Source organism: Ziziphus jujuba, chromosome 11 (genome assembly GCF_031755915.1).
Source record: "Ziziphus jujuba cultivar Dongzao chromosome 11, ASM3175591v1".
Lineage (NCBI taxonomy): Eukaryota > Viridiplantae > Streptophyta > Magnoliopsida > Rosales > Rhamnaceae > Ziziphus > Ziziphus jujuba.
Window position 1 is genome coordinate 15332829 of NC_083389.1, and position 21465 is coordinate 15354293.

General features: G+C 29.1%; 1 protein-coding gene and 1 long non-coding RNA gene across 2 annotated transcripts; both read left to right on the top strand.

The window, feature by feature from the left end:
• Positions 1–3435: 3435 nt before the first annotated feature.
• LOC125419278 (uncharacterized) lies at positions 3436–5953 on the top strand. The gene is made up of 2 exons (XR_007238262.2): positions 3436–3688; positions 3808–5953. It is a non-coding gene; the product is annotated as an uncharacterized LOC125419278 (long non-coding RNA).
• An 8527-nt stretch (positions 5954–14480) lies between these two features.
• On the top strand, positions 14481–18189 carry LOC107432637 (glyoxylate/hydroxypyruvate reductase HPR3). The gene is made up of 2 exons (XM_016043822.4): positions 14481–15009; positions 17531–18189. The coding sequence occupies exons 1-2, from the start codon at positions 14533–14535 to the stop codon at positions 18050–18052; spliced, it is 999 nt and encodes a 332-aa protein (XP_015899308.2). The 5' UTR covers positions 14481–14532; the 3' UTR covers positions 18053–18189.
• Positions 18190–21465: the final 3276 nt, after the last annotated feature.

The following is a 21465-nucleotide window of genomic DNA, read 5'->3' on the forward strand; positions in this document are numbered from 1 at the left end:
CATTTCCAACGGAGTGAATGGTGAGGGTTTTGAGAGAAAATATTATTTTCAATTAATTATTATTTACTTATTTATTTTTAATTAATCAAATGTGCTATAATTATCGTTACTATTATAATTATATAGTAGATAGGGTCACTCACTAAGATGATTAGCATCTCATATTTTTAAATTTCATTCCCCTAGGTACAAGGATTGGGAGACATTGATCGTCCGGGGTGAGCCCGACGTCTCAGTTCATTGCCGAAAGTCCAAGAAGCATTTCCTCCCTTTTTCCTCTTCATCTTGTATTGCTTCTTTATCTGTCATTGTATTAATTTCACAATTATTTGTATAATGCTGTGTATACTATATTGGACACATTTTATTAAATACTGCATTAATTCCCTGTTATTATTTTGGAGTGCTGTAAATTTGTGGAAACAAATTGTAGTAGTGTGGGAGGAATAAGGGGTGTATATAGAAATGTATTTTCAGTGCAGAAAATTTGTGGTAAGTCCAACCCTTAGGGAAGGTTCTGCCAGATTTTCCATTGGAAGGTCTGGTAGGGTTTTCCTGGGATCAGGGCTTGTCTAGGGTTCAGGTGAGGAATTTTGGACAGGTCCTGACATACTGCTTGTGTCTATGGTGACTTCTAGAGTTTCGGTATCATGCTGAGCCAATATTCGAAAGACACTGGGGTTCACAGAGTTTGAGAGAGTAATAAGACTTACTTCGAGTTCATCGTCATCAGTGATGCCTTCCTCGATTGGCTCGATCTCTTCTAGTGTATCAGCTTCATCATCCTCACCACACAGAAGCAACACTTTGTTCTTGCACTTATGGTTGCTGTGGTATCTTTCATCATAACTGAAACAAAGATCCTTCTCCCATTTGTCTCGTAGTTCCCCAGGAATCAAACGTTTGATCGAAAATTTGGAGGGTCCAATTGGAGGGTGGCCAGCACGAGAGATTGACATTGCCTCCCTATTGTCTGGAAAAGTTGGTTTATGGCCTAGAAAAGAACTAGCCACAGTACTACACAGTGGTGGCTCCAAATCTCGAAAACCGTCCCTCCGGTGGCTCCCAAACAAGTCCTCAATCTGATCCTCGAACAACTGTGCTTTCGCCATGGCATTGGACAAATCGTAAGGTCGAGCCATCAAAATTTTCCTACGAATATCAAGTTTCAATCCCCAGACAAAGAAGTTAAGGAACATCGATTCAGGCACCCCTGTAATTCAAGTCATTAGGCTCTCAAATTCCGCGCGATACTGAGAGACCTTCCCAGTTTGGACGAGTGTAGAAATTCTTCCCAACGGGTCATCATATATGGAAGCGCCAAACCTCTTTCGCATCTCATGGAGGAATGCGTCCCAGCTTGACAGAGCGCCACTCCTTTCCATCCACTGGTACCACATAGATGGTTCACCATCTAAATGAAAGGCCACAACTGCTAGACGCATCGCAGGATCCATTTGGTGCAGGGAAAAAAAATTTCAATCTTATAGATCCAATTCTCCACATTTGTTCCGTCAAAGCATGGTATGTCAACCTTCAAGGTCTTGAGCAGCAAATACATGTCCACCTGAGGAATGCCGGTTGAGTTTCGAGAGCCCCCAACCTAGATATTATCAGCCCCAGCACTAGGCGGAGCTACTGTGAATTCCACTGTTGAGTCAAGATCTCGTCGCATCTGAGACAATTGAGTTAGGCGCTGGTTCGGTGATGGCCATGTGTTGCTCCAGCAGTGCAGAGAATTTGGCTAGTTGGTCGTTGGCGTGTTGTTTGAAACTTGCCTCCATTGTCTTCATGATGTCTGCAATCTCCTCGTTTCTCATGCCATCTCTCACTGAAAGCACTAGTGATAAGAAATATCTGCACTCTTTGAGTCAATGCCCAACTCCTTTCACAAGAATTTTCTTCATTCAACAACATCCTTGGCAAATGCTGCCCTACAAATTATATAGTCCCCTCTTACAAATTTCACTCTCAACAAACAATAACAAAATAACCAAATTGGATAACAAAAAATAGTTATGCGCTATGAGCTATGGCTCACTGGAAAAGTCTCAATGCTGCCCTGGCATAACAAAATCCTTGAGCCAGCGTGGTCTCGCAAGTTTCCTAGCTTCACGAAGCATGCCTGACTTCCCTATGAGATTCTTCTTGTTTCCTTCGGCTTCTTCTTTGTTCCCAGCCTCAAAACGACCCTTCCTTGCACTTGTTTCATTTTTAGTGCTATCCTGGATCTCTTCCTCTTAAGCCTCACTTTTAGGCCACTTCCCCATTTGGTCTTGGATCTGGTTGCTATCCAAAATCACCTTAGCCTGGTGACTATCACATTAGTTTTTCTTCTTGTGTCATAGCATATGAGAAAGCAAATTAATATATGCCGGAGAAGGTTATTCCTTACCTTTATGCTTTAAATTTGAAATCTTGAATCTTTAAAGGAGAAGAATCAGTAAAAAATTCAATTGATTCCATTTGACTTTTCCAACTTTTTGCCATTGGATATCTTCAACTCCACCGGGTTCTGATGAAAAAAAATACATGTAATTTTTATTCATTTCTGTCTCTAATATTTTGTGGCTAGCTGTAATTTTTTTCAATTTTTTTTTTTTGTTCAGGTCATTCAAGTATATATAAATAGTCAGTTTTTTTATTAGGATACCGTAATGGAATTTGATATAAATACTAATGATGTTATAAAAATAAAAATAAAAATTTCTACAACATGTTCCATAATGTTAGAATCCGAACCAATTTCATGAGTATATCTTAATCAAAGGCAAATTATATATATATATATATATATAATTTTATTAAAATGGATCTCAAAATGGTGGGTGATACCCATTTGACCATTATAAGAGACTTAACCTACATTAGCAGGAATATATATCTATATATATATATATATATATTTCCGTATATCAGTCCGTGTATGGTGCGGACGGTCTTCATGTGAACCACAGTATTGGTGACAGTTTTTCATAGTATTGGTGACGATTTTCTAAGAAACCGTCGTTAATACTGTGAAAAACCGTCACTAATACCGTGGTTTTCATGCGGACCGTCCTCACCATAGAATTTCTGTATATATATAATTGTGTTTAGGTGAGTAGGGATGGCAACGGGCCCAGATGGGGATGGGCGGCCTCCTCCATTCCCCGCTCAACCCCTTAAAACGTGCTCCATCCCCATCCCATTTTCCCATTTCATTTCAAGCAGGAGGTGGGAGGGATTTCCCATTGAAAAATCAAAGCGGGGCAACTTTCCCCATTTATATATAAAAAGAATTTAAAATATAACTTTTCAAATATTTTTTTATTTATTTCACATGAAAATATATGTACAAATATATTATATAAATATAATGTTTATAAACCATAAGATTAATATCATAAAAACGTATAAATATATATATTTGAATAAAAGAAAAAATATTTATATATTTAAATAAATATGTATATGTATATATATTGTTAAATATATATGCATAAATGGGGCGGATATGGGTGAATCCCATCCTCGTTCCATTTCCCTTTTAATCATGAAATCTCCATCCCATTAAATGCGGATTTCCATGAAGACCGAATTATACGGATTGTTTTATCATCCCTACATATGAGGATATCCTCAAATTTAAAAAAGGCTTTTCTCCATAATTTGTTTGCTTCTCTTTCAATTTGGGCCTATATTGCAGGTCAATCTGGTTCAGTATTTCCCCCTTTTTTTTCTTTTTTTTCCATTTTTTTCTTGAGTGGCAATTTCCTTCTGATTTTAGAATTCTTCAATCTATTTTATTTTTTTATTTGGTGACAGCTAGAGAGGGAGAACAAGGGTATTTGGAAATCTTATCCGATTGGAAATCTTGTTGTCCTTGTTAAATTTGCAAGTGGGCCTTCCTCCATCTTGTTGTTGAGTAAATTTAAGCTTTTTTTATCCTTAGATTTAAGGAATTTTTTCTTTGTGTTTCTGAGATACCCTGTTCTTGATTCAGGGTAAGCTAACGATTTATAATTAACTTATTTTTGTAAAATACCAATCTAAATTGTTCTTGATCAAGCTTACTATTGCATGGAAGACAAGCACTGTTTATATTCATTTACATCAATCGTTGTTATTTAAAGTAATATTACGAGAGGAAGTTAATTGCAGAATCAACCACAGCCAAAATCACAATTTTATATCTTTTGAAGCCAAAAACTTCGACAAGCAGCTTGAAACTACCAGTTTCCTCTTGATGACATTTAAACCATATAAATATTGTAAGACTAGTTACTCCTTTTAGCTTTTCATCTCAAAAAATATTATACGAAATTAGATAGGAGTTGGTTACAATAAGAAAAAATTGAAACGATCATTAATTTCTTTATTTGAGCTCAAGAAGTTAAGTGTTAAACCCCTTTTATTTTTGTAATTAACTACTGCTTTTCCTCTTGTTGATATTGTAGAATGGAAATAATTTTTTGAATTTATGGACCTTGAGGAATAAGAAAAATATATTAGTTTATATCCTGGGAGGCTTTAGTTACTCATTCAGCTCTCTACTTATGTTCACAAATTCAAAGAATTTAATAACTTACACAACAATAGAAAATTAGTACAGTAATTTTGAGACACAAAATAGGCCCACAATTTGGCAAGTCAAAAGAACTATTACCAGAAACAAATTATTGAGTAGTTGATTTGTATCAATCGAATCCATATTCGAATATTATAAGATAATATAAATGTCATTGTCTTTGGAATTATCCAACATCCAGATAGACATGGGTTATAAATGTCATTGTCTTTGGAATTATCCAACATCCAGATAGACATTGCTTTTCATACACTTTGTCAAAATACCAAATCATGTTGTCTTCTCTCTTGGTCCTCCTTTGACTGCTTTTCAGTTGCTAATCCTATCTGCATGATTAAATTTTACATCACTAATTTCCGTTGGAGTAAGCAAGGGATAGATTGTTCGTCAAGGCACGCACTCTTGTGCACTTGTTTTATTCGAATGAATGATTACACTATAGTAAATTATTCATTATTATATAAAAATTATATTTTCACTAAACAATATATGTGAAAAAAAATCTCTAAACAAGCTTGGGGTCATATTGAGAGGAAAAATGTCGATCGTGTTTGTTCCACTCATGGTTATCTTTTAAAGAACATTCATGATGTCTGAATATTTTTTGCATTGCATTATGTAAGTGGCTGCAGGTGGCTTTCTTCTCAGTCTTGTTCCTCATCCATTATCCATTTTGTGCCTTGGTCTCTATAGAACTTTGGAACCATGGTCAATTCATGGTTCTAGCAGCATGATTCTCTCTATCTAGTTAGGAACAGGTTTGAAAACACTGCTATATTAGATAGTTAATAACCAAACAATTTAGAAAACCTACTCCATAAGAATGAAACAAGTGTTGATTGGTCGATAAAATAATTGTTCAAATGGAATACGGAAAACATGATATATCTCAAACTGGAAATCCATGTTATCAGGAGCAAGCAAATTAGTACCACAAGTAGTCAAAGTTGTTTGTCTCGTTAGTTGCATGTTTTTAAGTTAATTCTTTCTTTCGGAGATCTTGAGTTTCCGAATACTTTTCTTGACATATATTTTGTCTGGTGGGAATGTTAACATTGAAATCCCATTGGCTTAGGAAAACAGACAAGCAAGAATATCAACAGGATTATTTGGTCAAACCAGGTAAGCCAAATTTTATGAGGATAAGTTTTATATATATATATATATATATATATAATCTGATAGTAATAATTTCACTTTTAATTGCTGACTACATGAACATTAGTTGGTGTTTTTGCAGGAATTGTTGTTCTATCTCTATTTGTACGAGCTTGCTCCAAGTAGTTGAAATGATGTCAAATCTTTCTAACATATGAAATGCATATATAAAGGTATACACAATTGTTGGGCTGAGTGAATAAATTCAAGCCCTTTTACGTTGTATATTCTACAAGGATAGAAGAAAAAATAAACTCAAAAATCTGGTTTAGTCATATATATATATATCTATATATATATATATATATATAATAATTGTCACATTAAAACGTACTAATAGAAAACGATAAGAATTTTTTTTATCAGCCTTTAAATTTTTTTAAAAACTGAAACTTATATATGAATTTAAATTTATATGAGTTTTTGATAAGATTGATATATATATATATATATATTTGTGTATTTAAATTTATAAGTGTTGATATGGTTTACTTTGCTATTAAAATGATTTAAACACTAATAAAAATTTATTTTAATACTTCACTAAAAAAAATGAAGGATTCCATACAAATTAAAATTTGAACTTTAAATTTGAAAATATATCTTCAATAATTTTACTATTGGATCAAACTTACGAATATGATTATATATTATCCATTAGATTGCTTATTTATTTTGTAATTCAGTGTTTTTTTTTTTTTAACTGCTAGCTTTTCAATGGACCACTAGTAAACTTATTGAATTTTGAAAGCTTTTTTATTTATTTATTTTATACTTGAAGGTATTAATTAACACAAAATTTATTAGAATTTTAAAAGCTTTGTTGAAGTTTAATAACCGGGTTACCAATAAGGGAAATTTGGCATATAACTAGATTAAATGCTGATTATTTTTTTTTTTAGATATCATTAATTTCAAAAATTTAAACTATTGAAAAGTGGACTTCCATTTCATTTATAATTTTTTCTAATATTTTTTAGTTTTTTTTAAACAATTTGATATCTAACATGGACAATTAAATAATATATATAATGAAACAAATATGTCATCATTTGTATATTTAATAGTAATGTTAATGTCATTATCGCACCTGGTGAATGTGTCATCATTTGTATATGTAATAGTAACGCTAATGTCATTATCGCACCTAGTATATATTTATGTATAATGAGCCAAAGATTATAGTAGATGTGAATTTTTTTTTTTTTTTTGGGTAATAATCTAGATGTCATTTCGGGAATGGACGCAAAAGACACGACACATAAGGTGACTTTCACGTTACTATTTCAACTTCATTCATCAATAGTTTTCTTTTTTTTTTCTTAATCTTTTTTTCCCCCAAAAAAACCAAAAAAAAAAAAAAAAAAAAAAGGGAGGAAACTTCATCCATCAAGTTGTGAATTCAAAAGTCAGCATGACGAAAATTAAATTAAAAGTTAGTGAAATTGAAAACTTTCATGATCATCGTGCACGGCATGGATTTGGTAAGACAACAATATTTTAATTTTTTTCATAATTTTCTGAGAATATTTTAATTATACCTCTTCAAATTTGGCGTAATTAAAAAATCATCCTAAACTTTTATAAGAATCAACCACATTTTACCTGATTACATTTTTTTTTTATCCATTAACATCAATTTCTTCTTTATTAACCAACAACCCCCCAAACGTTGGATAGACAATATGTTAAATTTAATAGATAAAAGATAAATTTGTAATTGTAAACTCTTTTATAATTAAATTATGATTTGTAAATAAATATAATTCATTCCCACAACCACTTTTTTTTTTAATTTTTTTTTTCCGCATGCCCTTTCCTCGTCATTCTTCTTACTCCACATTTTTTGGTTCCCATCTTTTTTTTAATTTCATTTCTATAATGAAAAACTTACGTAAGCTTACCCAATGAGTGAAAAACATATCTTCCACCATTGTCATTGTAGAAACCAAAAGGAAAATAAAATTAATGCCCAGCATTTCCATATCTTTGGGAAAGTTAGTTTTGGTAGGCTTTAAGGCTTTTGGATTTGGACCAGTAAGAAACAGGGAAAGAAAGTGGAGATGAGAGAAGAAAATGATATATAGAAGAGAGAAAATTAAAAGAAAAAAAACAAAATATGGATGATTATTTTTATCTATTTGAAAGGTATTATAGTAATTTAATATATCTGTCACAAGGTATTATAAAATAGAAAGGTATGTGATTTGTCAAAAACTATAAAGAAGGATGGTTTTGTAATCATCTTAAATTTCAGAAGATAAAACATTTACTAATTTTCCACAATCTTGTGGAAAGGTTTTAAATTTTAAGACGGAAGTGTACCTATGTTTGTCGAAGCTGACTTTCCAACGTGGACTAGCAAAGATCGAATGGTCCTGATTTAAACACGTAACTATCTGAAGCAATTTTGTTCAAATTGTACGCCATATCTGGTCGGCCTCTTTTTGTTAGTTTTCCATCTCCTATTTCTGTCCTGCTTATGCCATTGGTCAATCATTCCTCTTCTCTCAAAATATCTACATTTTTTTTTTTTTTTGGGTTCTATTTTATGTTTGATTAGCATGAGACTGGACTTTTTTTTTTCCCCCAATTTTTCTATCAACCAATGAGATCATCTCATCTCAATTAAAAATATAAACCAAAAAAAAAAAAAAATCTAGAAGATAATTAACTGTTTTTTAAGACGGTATAAAACTTCTATAACTAATTTGTTGATCACAATATGATATTATTTTATTAATTTGTATAGAGTTTAATTAAAATTTACTTATCTATATTTATTTTTAGAGATAATCACGTTTTAATGCCTCTAAAAATCATATTCTTTCTTCTAGGAAATGTACAATTTTTTTGACATTCCGATATCTTATATTTTCAAAATTATTATAAATTTATCTAAATCTATTAAAATTAACATCAACGATCCAAAATTACTCTTTAGTACCCTATAAAGTTTTTATATATATTTTTTTTTCATTTTTTCCAATCAAATTCATTAAATAAATTAGTAAATAAAAAACTTTAAACCAAAATAAAATTAAGAATTTACCATTTAATCCAACCAATTTTTTTTTATCTGAAAAATGTATTTTTATTAAAATTTTACTTTTCCAAAAAGAATTACATTATTTATAAAAATTACTTGGGCGCTTTTTTTTATAGGTCTTTATGTTACTTTTTTTTTTTCTGAATCTCTAGAATATATACATATTATTATTTTTAATTTTGAATCTCTATAATATGCACATAATATTATTTTTTTAAAAAAATATATTTGTATTTTTTAATATTTTTCTCATTTATTGAAACAATAATAATTATCTTTAAAAAAAAGTTTACAAAATTTTAAGTTTCTTTCCAAAGTTTATAACATTTTTTGGTACTAAAATTTTTGTAAAGAAACTTAAAATCATTTTGTAAAAAGTATATTTGTATTTTTCCAAAGTTTATATACTTTTTTAAAGAGATAACTATTATTCTTTTATTAAATTTATAAAATATTAAAAAATACAAATATAATTTTTCAAAAAATAAAAATGATAACCTGTTTATATTATGGAGTTTCAAAATAACATAACCAAGCATAGAGATCTATTTAAAAAAAAAAAAAGAAGTGATCAAGTAATTTTTATAAAATAACTTACTTTTTTTTAAAAGTAAAATTTTTATAAAAATAATACCTATATGTTGTTTGATTGGATTAAATGGTGAGTTTTTAAATTTTATTTTGAATTTAGGTTTTTTTTAGTTTACTAATCTATTTTACTAAATTTAATTGAAAGAATGAAAAAAAAAATAAAAATTACAGGGACGGTTTCTATTAATTTTAACAAATTTTGACCAATTTGTAATAATTTTGAAAATGAAAGGTATTAGGGTGTCAAAAAAATTGTATAGCCCCCTAAACGAAATAATGTAATTTTAGAGATGCTAAAGTGTAATTATCCCTCTTGAATTTATGTTAACTTTTTATTTTGTTATATTATCAAATAATTTGTCATAAAATAAGGTAGTTAGCAACATTATTTTTCCACAAAATATCAAATCAAAAAAATAAATAAATAAATAAGCTACTAGCTTGCCCAGCTTACTTTTCTAATAAAAATGCAAATAATTTATAAGTCCACATGTTGCACAATGAAATATAATATTAATGAGATCAATCACTTTCATATATACATATATATTGGGTGCTAATTAATATTAAGTAGTTGGATGTAATTTAAGTTGCAAGATGTAAAGAATATTTGAAATTGGAAAAAGGAATCCAAGCCACGGATTGGAGAAGAAATGAAATAGAATTAAATAAATAAGCAGGTTTATGTTGCGCAATTTTCTTACATTCAGATGCACCATACAATGGTATTTATAGCCGTAAAAAGAGAAATCTAGACAGGGCTGTAAATATGCTCCAGCACTTTGTGATCGACGAACTTAACTCATAAAGAAAACAAACTGAGCTTAAATAAGATATAAAGCTTGCGAGCCAATCTTAAATAATAAACTTTTAGTTAGCTCATAAATAGTTCGAATTTATATTTAGATGTATTTATATAAAAATTATATTATGAATTTAAACATATTAAATATTTATAAAGTATATAATATCTTTATATTTTAAATTTATACACTTTTTAAAAGTTAAATTTATTTTATAATAAAATTAAGAGAATAAATGAAATTTATCAACTATTGATGTTAAAATTTTTATTTTAAGAAAACAAAATTTTAAGTTTTATTTTTATAGAATTACACTATTTTATAAAAATTACTTGGTCGCTTTTTTTTATAGGTTTTTATGTTCCTTTTTTTTTTCTTTTTTCTTTTAATCTCTATAATATGTACATATTATTATTTTTTTGAGAAAATATATTTGTATTTTTAATATTTTCTAATTTATTAAAACAATAATAATTATCTTTAAAAAAATTATAAAATTTTAAGTTTCTTTCCAACGTTTTTAACATTTTTTGGTGCTAAAATTTTTGTAAAGAAACTTAAAATCATTTTGCAAAAAGTATATTTGTATTTTGCAAAAGCTTATAAACTTTTTAAAGAGAGAACTATAATTATTTTATTAAATATATAAAATATTAAAAATACAAATATAATTTTTCAAAAAATAAAAATGATAACCTTTATATATTATGGAGTTTTCAAAATCAAATAACCAAACATAAAGATCTATTAAAAAAAAAGTGGCAAGTAATTTTTATAAAATATCGTACTTTTTTTGGTAAAAGTAAAATTTTTATAAAAATAATACCTATATGTTGTTAGATCGGATTAAATGGTGAGTTTTTAAATTTTATTTTGAATTTAAGTTTTTTTAGTTTACTAATCTATTTTAATAAATTTAATTGAAAGAATGGAAAAAAAATTAAAAAAATTACAGGGATGGTTTCTATTAATTTTAACAAATTTGGATCAATTTGTAATAATTTTGAAAATAAGAGGTATTAGGGTGTCAAAAAAATTGTACAGCCCCCTAAACGAAATAATGTAATTTTAGAAGATACTAAAGTGTAATTATCTATTTCAAATTTATGTTAATTTTTTGATTTTGATATATTATCAAATAATTTGTCATAAAATAAGGTAGTTAGTAACATTATTTTTCCACAAAATATCAAATCAAATAAATAAATAAGCTACTAGCTTGCCCAGCTTACTTTTCCAATAAAAATGCAAATAATTTATAAGTCAACATGTTCCACAATGAAATATAATATTAATGCCCAGCTTACTTTTCCATAAAAATGCAAATAATTTATAAGTCCACATGTTCCACAATGAAATATAATATTAATGAGATCAATCACTTTCATATATACATACATAGTGGGTGCTAATTAATACCTTAAGTAGTTGGATGTAATTTAAGTTGCAAGATGTAGAGAATATTTAAAATTGGAAAAAGGAATCCAAGCCACGGATTGGAGAAGAAATGAAAAGAACTAAATAAATAAGCAGGTTTATATTGCACAATTTTCTCACATTCGGATGCACCATACAATGTATTTATAGCCATAGAGAGAGATCTAGACAGAGCTGTAAATATGCTAAAAAGAGAGATATACTGGGCTATAAATATGCTCGAGCACTTCGTGAACAGCGAACTTAACTTGTAAAGCAAACAAGCTTAGCTTGAACAAGAAATAAAGCTTGCAAGTCAATCTTGAGTAATAAATTCGTAGTTAGCTTATGAATAGCTCAAATTTATATTTACATGTATTTATATAAAAATTATTATGAATTTAAGCATATTAAGTATTTATAATACATAATAATATTTTTATATTTTAAATTTATAAACTTTTTAAAATTAAATTAATTTTTCAATAAAATTAATAGAATAAATGAAATTTATTAACTATTGATATTAAAATTTTTATTTTAAAAAAACAAAAATTTTAATTTTTTAAATTTTTATAATGTAATAAGTTGAGCAACCGACTTTTAGCAAGCATTTTTCAAACTTTGTTGAGTTTAAATCAAAATTGAACACCTCTAAAATCATGCAAACTAAGTTTGAGAATACTAATACTTGGCTTATTTACACTCCTAAATGTAGACATTGGCATACAATGCAAAGGAAACAATTTTTGGAATAACTGCACTTTAATACCTTTTAAAATCATTAAATTTCATTTAGGGATCTCTAAATCAGTTTTTTCATATAGATACCTTCAACTTTCAAAATATTTACAAATTGGTCTGGTTCGATTAAAATTGAAAAAAACCACTAAATTGGGATCATGTACGGTGCATATGACCACCAAATCTTATTTTTTAATTTATTTTTAATATTTTTTATTTAAAAAATTTTTAAAATTTCGAAAGAAAAAAAAAACTAGATGCTTAAAAAAATTTTCAAAAGTCCAAAAAAATATCATATAGTAAAAAACTATTTTCGAGGGCACACTAAAAATACCATATGTTCATAAAAAAATTTCAAAAGCCCGAAAAAAGTACCATATGGTTAAACAAAATTTCAAGAGCCCGAAACAAATACTAAATGTTCAAAAAAATTTTAAAGTCCAAAAAAATATTAGATGTTCAAAAAAATTAGACAACCAAAAAAATATCAAATGTTCAAAAAAATCATGAGAGCCCAAAAAATTACCAGATTATTGAAAAAATTTCAAGAGTTCGAAAAAATTATTAGATGGTAAAAAAAAATTTTAAGAGTTCATAAAAATATAAAATGTTAAACAAATTCCGAGAGCTCAAAAAATACTAGATGGTTCCAAGTCCTTGAAAAAATTATCATTAAGTATAAAATCATTCTAAGAGCTCAAAACTTTCTAAGTTATCTAAACTTTTTTGGGCACTCAAAATATTTTTAACGATCTATTTTTTTTAGATCGTATAATTTTTTTCATCATCTAGTATTTTTTGTAGACTTTTTTTTAACATCTAGTATTTTTTTTTTTTTTTGGGCTTTCAAAATTTTTTTGAATATTTGATTTTTTTTTTTTTGGGCACTTAAAATTTTTTTAAATCATGTAGTGTGTGTTTTTTCTAACTCTCAAAATTGTTTAAACATCTGTTATTTTTATCAGGCTCCTAAATTTTTTTTGAACAATTGTTATTTTTTATCATACTCTCGTATCTTTTTTTATAATCTATTATTTTTTGGGCTCTTAGATCTTTTTTTAACATTTTAAATATCTTGGGGTCCTCAAATTTTTTTTAACGTCTTGTATTTTTTTCTACTATCTAATTTTTTTGGGCTCTTGGATTTTTTTAACAATTTTTTTTTAGACTCTCAGAATTTTTTTTGAATATTTGCTATTCTTTTCAGACACTCGGATTGTTTTTTAATCATCTAATATTTTTTTGGGCTCTCAAAATTGTTTTAGTACTTTTATTAGGCTATTAAATTTTTTTGAACATCTGATAATTTTTATCATGCTCTCAAAATTTTTTTACTATTTGATATTTTTTTGCATTTTCAAATTCTTTTTTGAAAATTTGATTTTTCTTTTTTGGGGCTATCAAAATTTTCTGGTATTTTTATCTTGCTCTCAAAAATTTTTTACAATCTAATATTTTTAGGCATTTAATTATTCTTAAACATTTTGTATTTTTCCAAGCTCTCAAAACTTTTTTTTGAATATTCGATTTTTCTTCATTCACTCAAAAAAAATTTTAACTATCGAGTATTTTTTTTTTTTTTTCAGGCTTTAGGAATTTTTTTTTTTTTTTTTGGGGAACATTTGGTATTTTCAATTGTGTCCTTGTAACTTTTTATACCATCTGATTTTTTTGGGCTTTGGATTTCTTTTTTAATATCTAGTATTTTTTTTAGGCTTTTCAATTTTAATTTTTTTAATTTAAAGTGTGAAAATTAAAAAATCAAATTTGGGGGTCATATATGTGCTGCACATAACCCATATTTGATGGTTGTATGGATTTTAACCGCATTAGATTAATTTGTAAAGATTTTGAAAATAGAAGATATCGCTATAAAAAAAATTGATTTTAAATATTTCAAAATAAAATTTAATAATTTTAAAAAATATTAAAGTCCAATTATCCTATAATTTTTTAAAACGCTGCCATACATCATGCTATGGATTGGATCGTAAAATGCATGAATTGACCACACTTTGCCATATGTGTGGTAACCCTTAAATTAAGGAATTATCATTTCACAATAAATATATATATATATATATATATATTTATTAATTTATTTATATTTTGTAATAAGCATTTCCTTATATATATATATATACAGATAGTCTCAAAGTCTATTTTGAAGCCTTTCAATCATCGAACATAACAAAGAAAAAATGTCGCCAGTACCATTTCAACATCATCACCAACCTCAACACCTAAAAGTCCTCCTTATTCAGAAGCCACCGAGCTCCATACCAGTAGAATCCCACCTCATATCTAAAAACTTCCATGTTCTCAAAGCTTGGGAATCACCAGAGCTACTAGAACAGATCTTAAGCAGCCATGCAGACTCCATCCAAGCCTTGATTTGCTACGACGACGGCACTAATGTCGTTGACGCAGGCTTTCTCCGGCAGCTACCGGCACTACGGCTCGTAGTGACCATCACTGCCGCCGTCAACCATATCGACATGGCGGAGTGCAGGCAACGTGGGATAGCCGTGGCTAATTCCGGTATGGTGTACTCGGAAGATGTAGCGGATATGGCCGTTGGGCTGTTGATTGATGTGGCAAGAAATATTTCAGCCTCGGATAGATTTGTGAGACATGGACTTTGGAAAACCAAAGGTGGTTATCCTCTAGGTTTTAAGGTAATCATGTTTTCATTTTTGTTTTATCTAATGTTTATTTGCTTTTACTACTTAAAAAAAATAAAAAAAAAAATAAAAAAATATGGTATGGTGTTCTTGATATTACATGTTCCCTCTCACAAACCTATATGCGACCAACTAATTTTAATGTGAGTAGCGACTAGATAGACCGACGACCATTTGAAACTCGCTCGTAATATAGCTCTGTTAATTTGTTAATTGACTAATAAAGTGTACATGATAAAATTTGTAAACAAGAATTCGTAAACATGCATATATATTATATGTATAATATAGTATTTATAGAAATGAAATATATACATTCTAAAATGTTTTTCTTACAAAAATAAATCAAATATATATATATATATATATTTAGAATTTTATTATTTGCTAAGATCATTATTAACATGATTATCACCTATTTATTGTATTTAATTATATAATAATTTTTTATTACAAGAACCTAATTTGAAAAGATTGAATTGTTTTAGATATCAAATATTTAAATTATCAAATAGCATATAACTTTCAATAATGATTATTAAATAATGATAAATAATATTTTTTATATATCTGTTTTACTTTAATAGAATTTAAGTTCTCCACGTAACATAAATAGATTGGCAATTAGGAAAAAGTCAAAGAAATGACTGTTTATGATGGCAACGAAATATGAAGAAAAATCCATGACAGTGAAGCTTGTTAAATTCCAAACTTAATGGAAAAAAGGCACAATATAATCTTCACTGAGAGCAAAGATAATAAGGTTTCTGAAAGATGTTGTTCGAGTTTTAATCAAGGTTCTAAAAGACGTAAAATGTGATAAGATAGTAAAGTCAAGCCTCAAATTTTGTAAATCTAAACAAAATCTAAACATAATAACCCGTTTTGCTATTTTTATTACTATTTTAATTACATAAAACTACTAATTAAATAAAATAATTCATATTTTGAAAACTAAAATATATATAATCTACATCACTATGATACATGCAAGTAATATAAATTAGCAAACAACTATTTATAAGAAATTCTTAGAAGCTTTATATATTTTAAGTTTCCAACAAAAAAATTTGTCTCATATATAATACAAGTCTATAATTACCTAATAATTCTTATAATATAAAATTTAGATATAACCATAATCTAACTAACTCTTGTCTTTTTCTTTATTAAATTTCAATTTATTCTCTTTTGAAAATTTGCAGTTTATTATTTATAATTTATTATTTTTATTTTTTTCCTTTTAAACCAGTGAACCATTTAGTACATATACCTAAGGATTTTGCCAAATATTTTTGTATTTTTTTAATACTTATTTTTTTTTCTTTTTTTTTTCAATTTTTTTTTTCTAATTTCTTTGAAATTCTCTTTTAACTCTTTTTTTTTTTATTAAAAAAAAATGCTGAAAAAGACTTGTTCCTTATGGTGCCAAGGCGCACATTAGGCCTTTTTCTAAGTCTTGCTCTAACGTGAGGCGTTTTCTCTAAACTTGACAGAGCCTTTTAGAACACTAGCTTTAGTGAATATAAAATATAGCAGAAATTTGTGCATGCGTCATGTAAGAAGAGTTAAATTTTCAAGGAAATAATGACCATGAGTTTTGTTTTGAATTGATATTCTTATTATTACTATAAATTATTATCATATGAAAGAGTAAAACATTATTAAGCTAAGATAACTTGAGAAAATATAGGTTGAAATTTGAACTCTGAACTTAAAAAAAGGTATATTCTCAATAGTTTTACTGTTAAGTTAAATCTATGAATACAAGTACTTGAAAACCAAATAATTGATTAAAAAAAAAAAAAAAACTTGATACAGTTCAATATAGGTAAAGAATTGAAAAAAATATTATATAAAGAATACCTGAAGAACAAAAATCAAAGAGACTTTGATCAGTGTTTTTTATTTTATTCTAATTTATTTATTTATTTTGTTGTTTTGAGACTTTGATCAGCTTGATGAGAAACTGCAGCGCCTTCTGCAGCTGCCTGCAAATCCACAGACAAAATTACATGGATTTTTTAATTTTTTTTTTTTTCTTTGGCATTATTGAAATCACGTGGATTGGTTGACGAAATACCAAACTATTTTCTTACCAATAAATTCCAACCATTTTATGGCAGCTGGATTTTGCTGCAATTCATAGAATCCCACCTGTTACAATCTTTTCCGTTATTAATTTACATCATATTATCTGCAATTCATTGACATTCACCTCGACCGTAGACCTAGAAATCGTAAAGAGCTATGATCAAAAATATATATATATATATATATAAATAAATAAAATCGTAAAGAGCTGAAAATGCCATGTGTTCAAATTATATATTTTTAACATCAATGATTTGTGAGTAAAATCCTGACTTGTAGTCATAATTAAGTTTTTTTTTTTAAAAAAATAATTAGAGTACTACTTATTTTGTCTATATATGTATATATGCAATTTTAATACGTTAATGACATAGTTTTCACCTTATGATGAAACCTTATTGATGCCCTTTTTTAATTTCAGTTGGGAGGCAAGCGGGTTGGGATAGTGGGACTAGGGAGCATAGGCTCTGAAGTTGCCAAAAGGCTAGAGGGTTTTGGGTGCAAAATCTCATACAACTCAAGGAGCCAAAAACCATCCATCTCCTACCCTTTCTATTCAAATATCAAAGAACTTGCTGCAAAGAGTGATGTCCTAATCATTTGTTGTGAACTAAATGACCAAACACACCATTTGATTGATAGAGAAGTACTGTTGGCATTGGGAAAAGAGGGAGTGATTATAAACGTAGGACGAGGAAGCATTATCGATGAGAAGGAAATGGTGAAATGCTTGGTGAATGGAGAGATTAGAGGTGCTGGTTTGGACGTGTTTGAGAATGAGCCTGATGTTCCTAAGGAGCTTCTTGAATTGGACAATGTTGTTGTTTCTCCACATAAGGCTTTCTCTACTCTGGAATCTATTGAATCTCTTTGCCAACTTGTGGTTGCAAATTTGGAAGCGTTCTTCTCAAACAAACCCTTGTTCACTCCTGTCATCGGTTAATTAATGAATAATATCACTTTGTACTGTCATGTCCCTCTCCCATCATGCCAGACAGTCAAGAATACAGCCACTGTTTTGTTAAGCAATTATTAATGGTGATTCCTTCTTCCAATAAACTAAAAAGTAACTTTCTTATTTATGTTAATATATATATATATATATATATATAGATATATAAATGGGTTAGTTAAATACTCTTGATTTATAAATTTATGCGATTTGGGCTTTTAACTTTTAAAAATAATAATTTAGGTCTTTAATTTTTTTAATTTATTTTAGATTGGTTTAATTTTCAATTTGACCAACTAAATTGATAACAATTCTATTCAAGAATTTGTAGCAAGAGATGTAGAAAAAAAAAATTAAAGCGTTGATCAAGGAAAAGAAATAAACTGTATGGACAAAATTATTACCAACTTATTTGATCAAATTGGGGATTAAACCAATTCAAAACAAAATGAAAAATTAAAAACATAAATCATTATTTTAGGTAGTCAAAGGTATAGATCACAACAATTTGAAAGTCAAGAATATCAAAGTATAATTAACCCTTGTATAAATTAACATGTCACATGATATTTGAGACTCTAGAAATCAATGTTACCTGAGCTTCTTTAATTTAAAACCTTAATGAGATGTCTTCAAAACATGGTTATATATATGGTGCTATATGTACATAAAAAAGTCTTTTATCATGCTGCTAAAATCTGTGCTTTCAACAATTGAATGTGATGAGGTTTTTTAGTTGGATTGGACCTATTTTTTGAAAAAATTAATCTAAAATGTTAATTAATAGATTTTTATAATTGATATAATATTGTTCAACGTGATAACGGAGGGCCATATTTATATATACATATTGTGAAGATATAATCCACAAATGCATCTTGCAACGATCTGGTGTATGCATGAGGTCAACATTTGGAGAAGACTCGAGCTAATTCAATGAATAAGTCTCAGAAGAACAAAACGCATCGTTTCATTTACTTGAAAATAAAGAAAGACAAAGCAGTCATTTCCAACATACTGTAACAGAATAACGGCAAGCTACGTGTCTTAATCTGAGTGAGTCTTCATAATAAGTTGGACGACGTCGTTTTGAAGCTGGTGTGTAATATATATGCACAGAACTCTTTCTCTTCGATGGATGTAACAGAAATAACAGAAACCAGTCTTTCTTCAAGCTTGTGAACGAGAGAGGAGCTCCAAGATTCTTATTTTACCTTTTCTTCAATTGTATTCTTTTCTGAGTGAGAAATCATCTCTAAGTGAGATTGAGTGATTGTATAAGTTGAAAGGGTGTATAATGGGGCTTCGGGATTTAGTGAGTATGTTTTCTATGTGAAAACCTGTGTGTATACAAGAGGTGATAGTTTGTGTAACTACTGCAAGATCAATAAGAGACCAGAAGCTCTCACCAGAGCAACGAGGACGTAGGTCATCTTGACCGAACCTCGATAAGTTGTGTTGTGTTTGTTTTGTTCTGATTTTCTAACAGTGGTATCAGAGCTTAGTTGAGTATTCTTGATTCTTGGTCCTGTGTCTTGTGAGTTTTCTGTGAGAATCATCTGTGTGAGGGTTTCTCAATCTTTCAAGAAGTCAAGAATGTCTACAAAGTTGGAAATTGATGTATTCAATGGCAAAGGTGATTTCTTGCTGTGGCGCAAGAAAATGAGGGCAGTACTGGTGCAAATGAAGGTAGCTAAGGCAATCGATGGAATTTAAGCTGCTGATGTTACTGATGAAAAGAAGCATGAGATCGATGAAATTGCAACGAGCACAATTATATTGCATCTCTCTGATAGTGTTCTGAGGCAAGTTGATGATGTAAGCACTACTTCTCAAATGTGGCAAAAGCTTGAACAGCTTTATCTGGTAAGATCCTTACCTGATCGAATTCTTCTACTTAAACAATTTTTTGGCTTTAAGATGGATACTACTAAGGATTTGGACACAAATCTTGATGCTTTTAATCGTTTAATCTTAAGTCTTGCAAATTGTAAAGTTACTTTTGATGATGAACATCATGCTGTGATCTTATTGAACTCATTGCCTGAGACTTATAGAGAAGTAAAGAATGCCATTAAGTATGGTAGAGATTCCTTGACCTTAGATACTGTTGTAAGTGCCCTTCGATCTAGAGACTTGGAATTGAAGTCTGAATCCAAAAGTGAAGGACTTACTGTGAGGGGTAGGAGTGCTACTCAAAGTTGGGGTCATAATGACCATAGAAGTAAGTCTAGGGAGACTTTTAGGTCTAAATCAAGAACTAGGGGTAGAATGTGCTATTACTGTAAGAGAGAGGGACACATTATTAAAAATTGTTTCAAGAAGAAGAAAGATGAGAAAGAAAAGAGTCAAGAGTCTGGTGATTTAGCAGTGGCCTACACTGATTTAGAGCCTGCAGAAGTTTTGGTAGTGTCCACAAGTCAAAATCATACTGAGTGGGTGTTGGATTCTGGCTGTTCTTTCCACATGTGTCCTAACTTGAGTTGTTTTAACTCATATACTAAGTGTGATGGTGGCCAAGTGTTGTTAGGCAATAATCGATCATGTTCAGTAACTGGCATTGGTAATGTGCAGTTGCAGTTAGTAGATGGTACTATTAAGACCCTCACAGCAGTAAGGCATGTACCTGATTTGAAGAGAAATTTAATTTCCCTTAGCATGTTAGATGAATCTGGCTTGTCCTGTAAAGCAGAGAATGGTGTCATAAAAGTGACCAAAGGATCACTTGTAGTAATGAAGGGTCAGAAGAAAAATGGTTTATATGTCTTACTTGGTAAACCATTAGTTAATTCAAGTAATGCTTCTATAAGTTCAACTGCTGATAAAACTGCTTTATGGCATAAGAGATTAGGTCACATTAGTGAAAAAGGCCTGTATTACTTGAATAAACAGAATGTTTTTTATAAGGATATAGTCAGTAATTTGAAGTCTTGTGAAACTTGCATTTTGGGCAAACAGCATAGGCTCAGTTTTAATTTGAGTTCAAATAGGGCCAAGTCTGTCTTAGATTATGTACATGCTGATTTGTGGGGATCTGCTAGAGTGCAAACACAGAGTGGAAACAGGTATTTCTTGTCCATAATTGATGATTACTCTAGAAAAGTCTGGATATACTTGTTAAAGGCAAAAAGTGAGGTTTTTTCTAAGTTTAAAGAGTGGAAATTGCTGGTTGAAAATCAAACCAGCAAAACTATTAAAATTTTAAGAACAGACAATGGTCTTGAGTTTTGCATTCGAGAATTTGATGACTTTTGCAAATCAAATGGTATTCTAAGGCATAGAACTGTGAAATTCACACCACAACAAAATGGTGTGGCTGAAAGAATGAATAGAACCTTACTTGATAAGGTGAGATGCATGCTAGTGTCATCTGGATTACCTAAGTTGTTTTGGGGTGAGGCTGT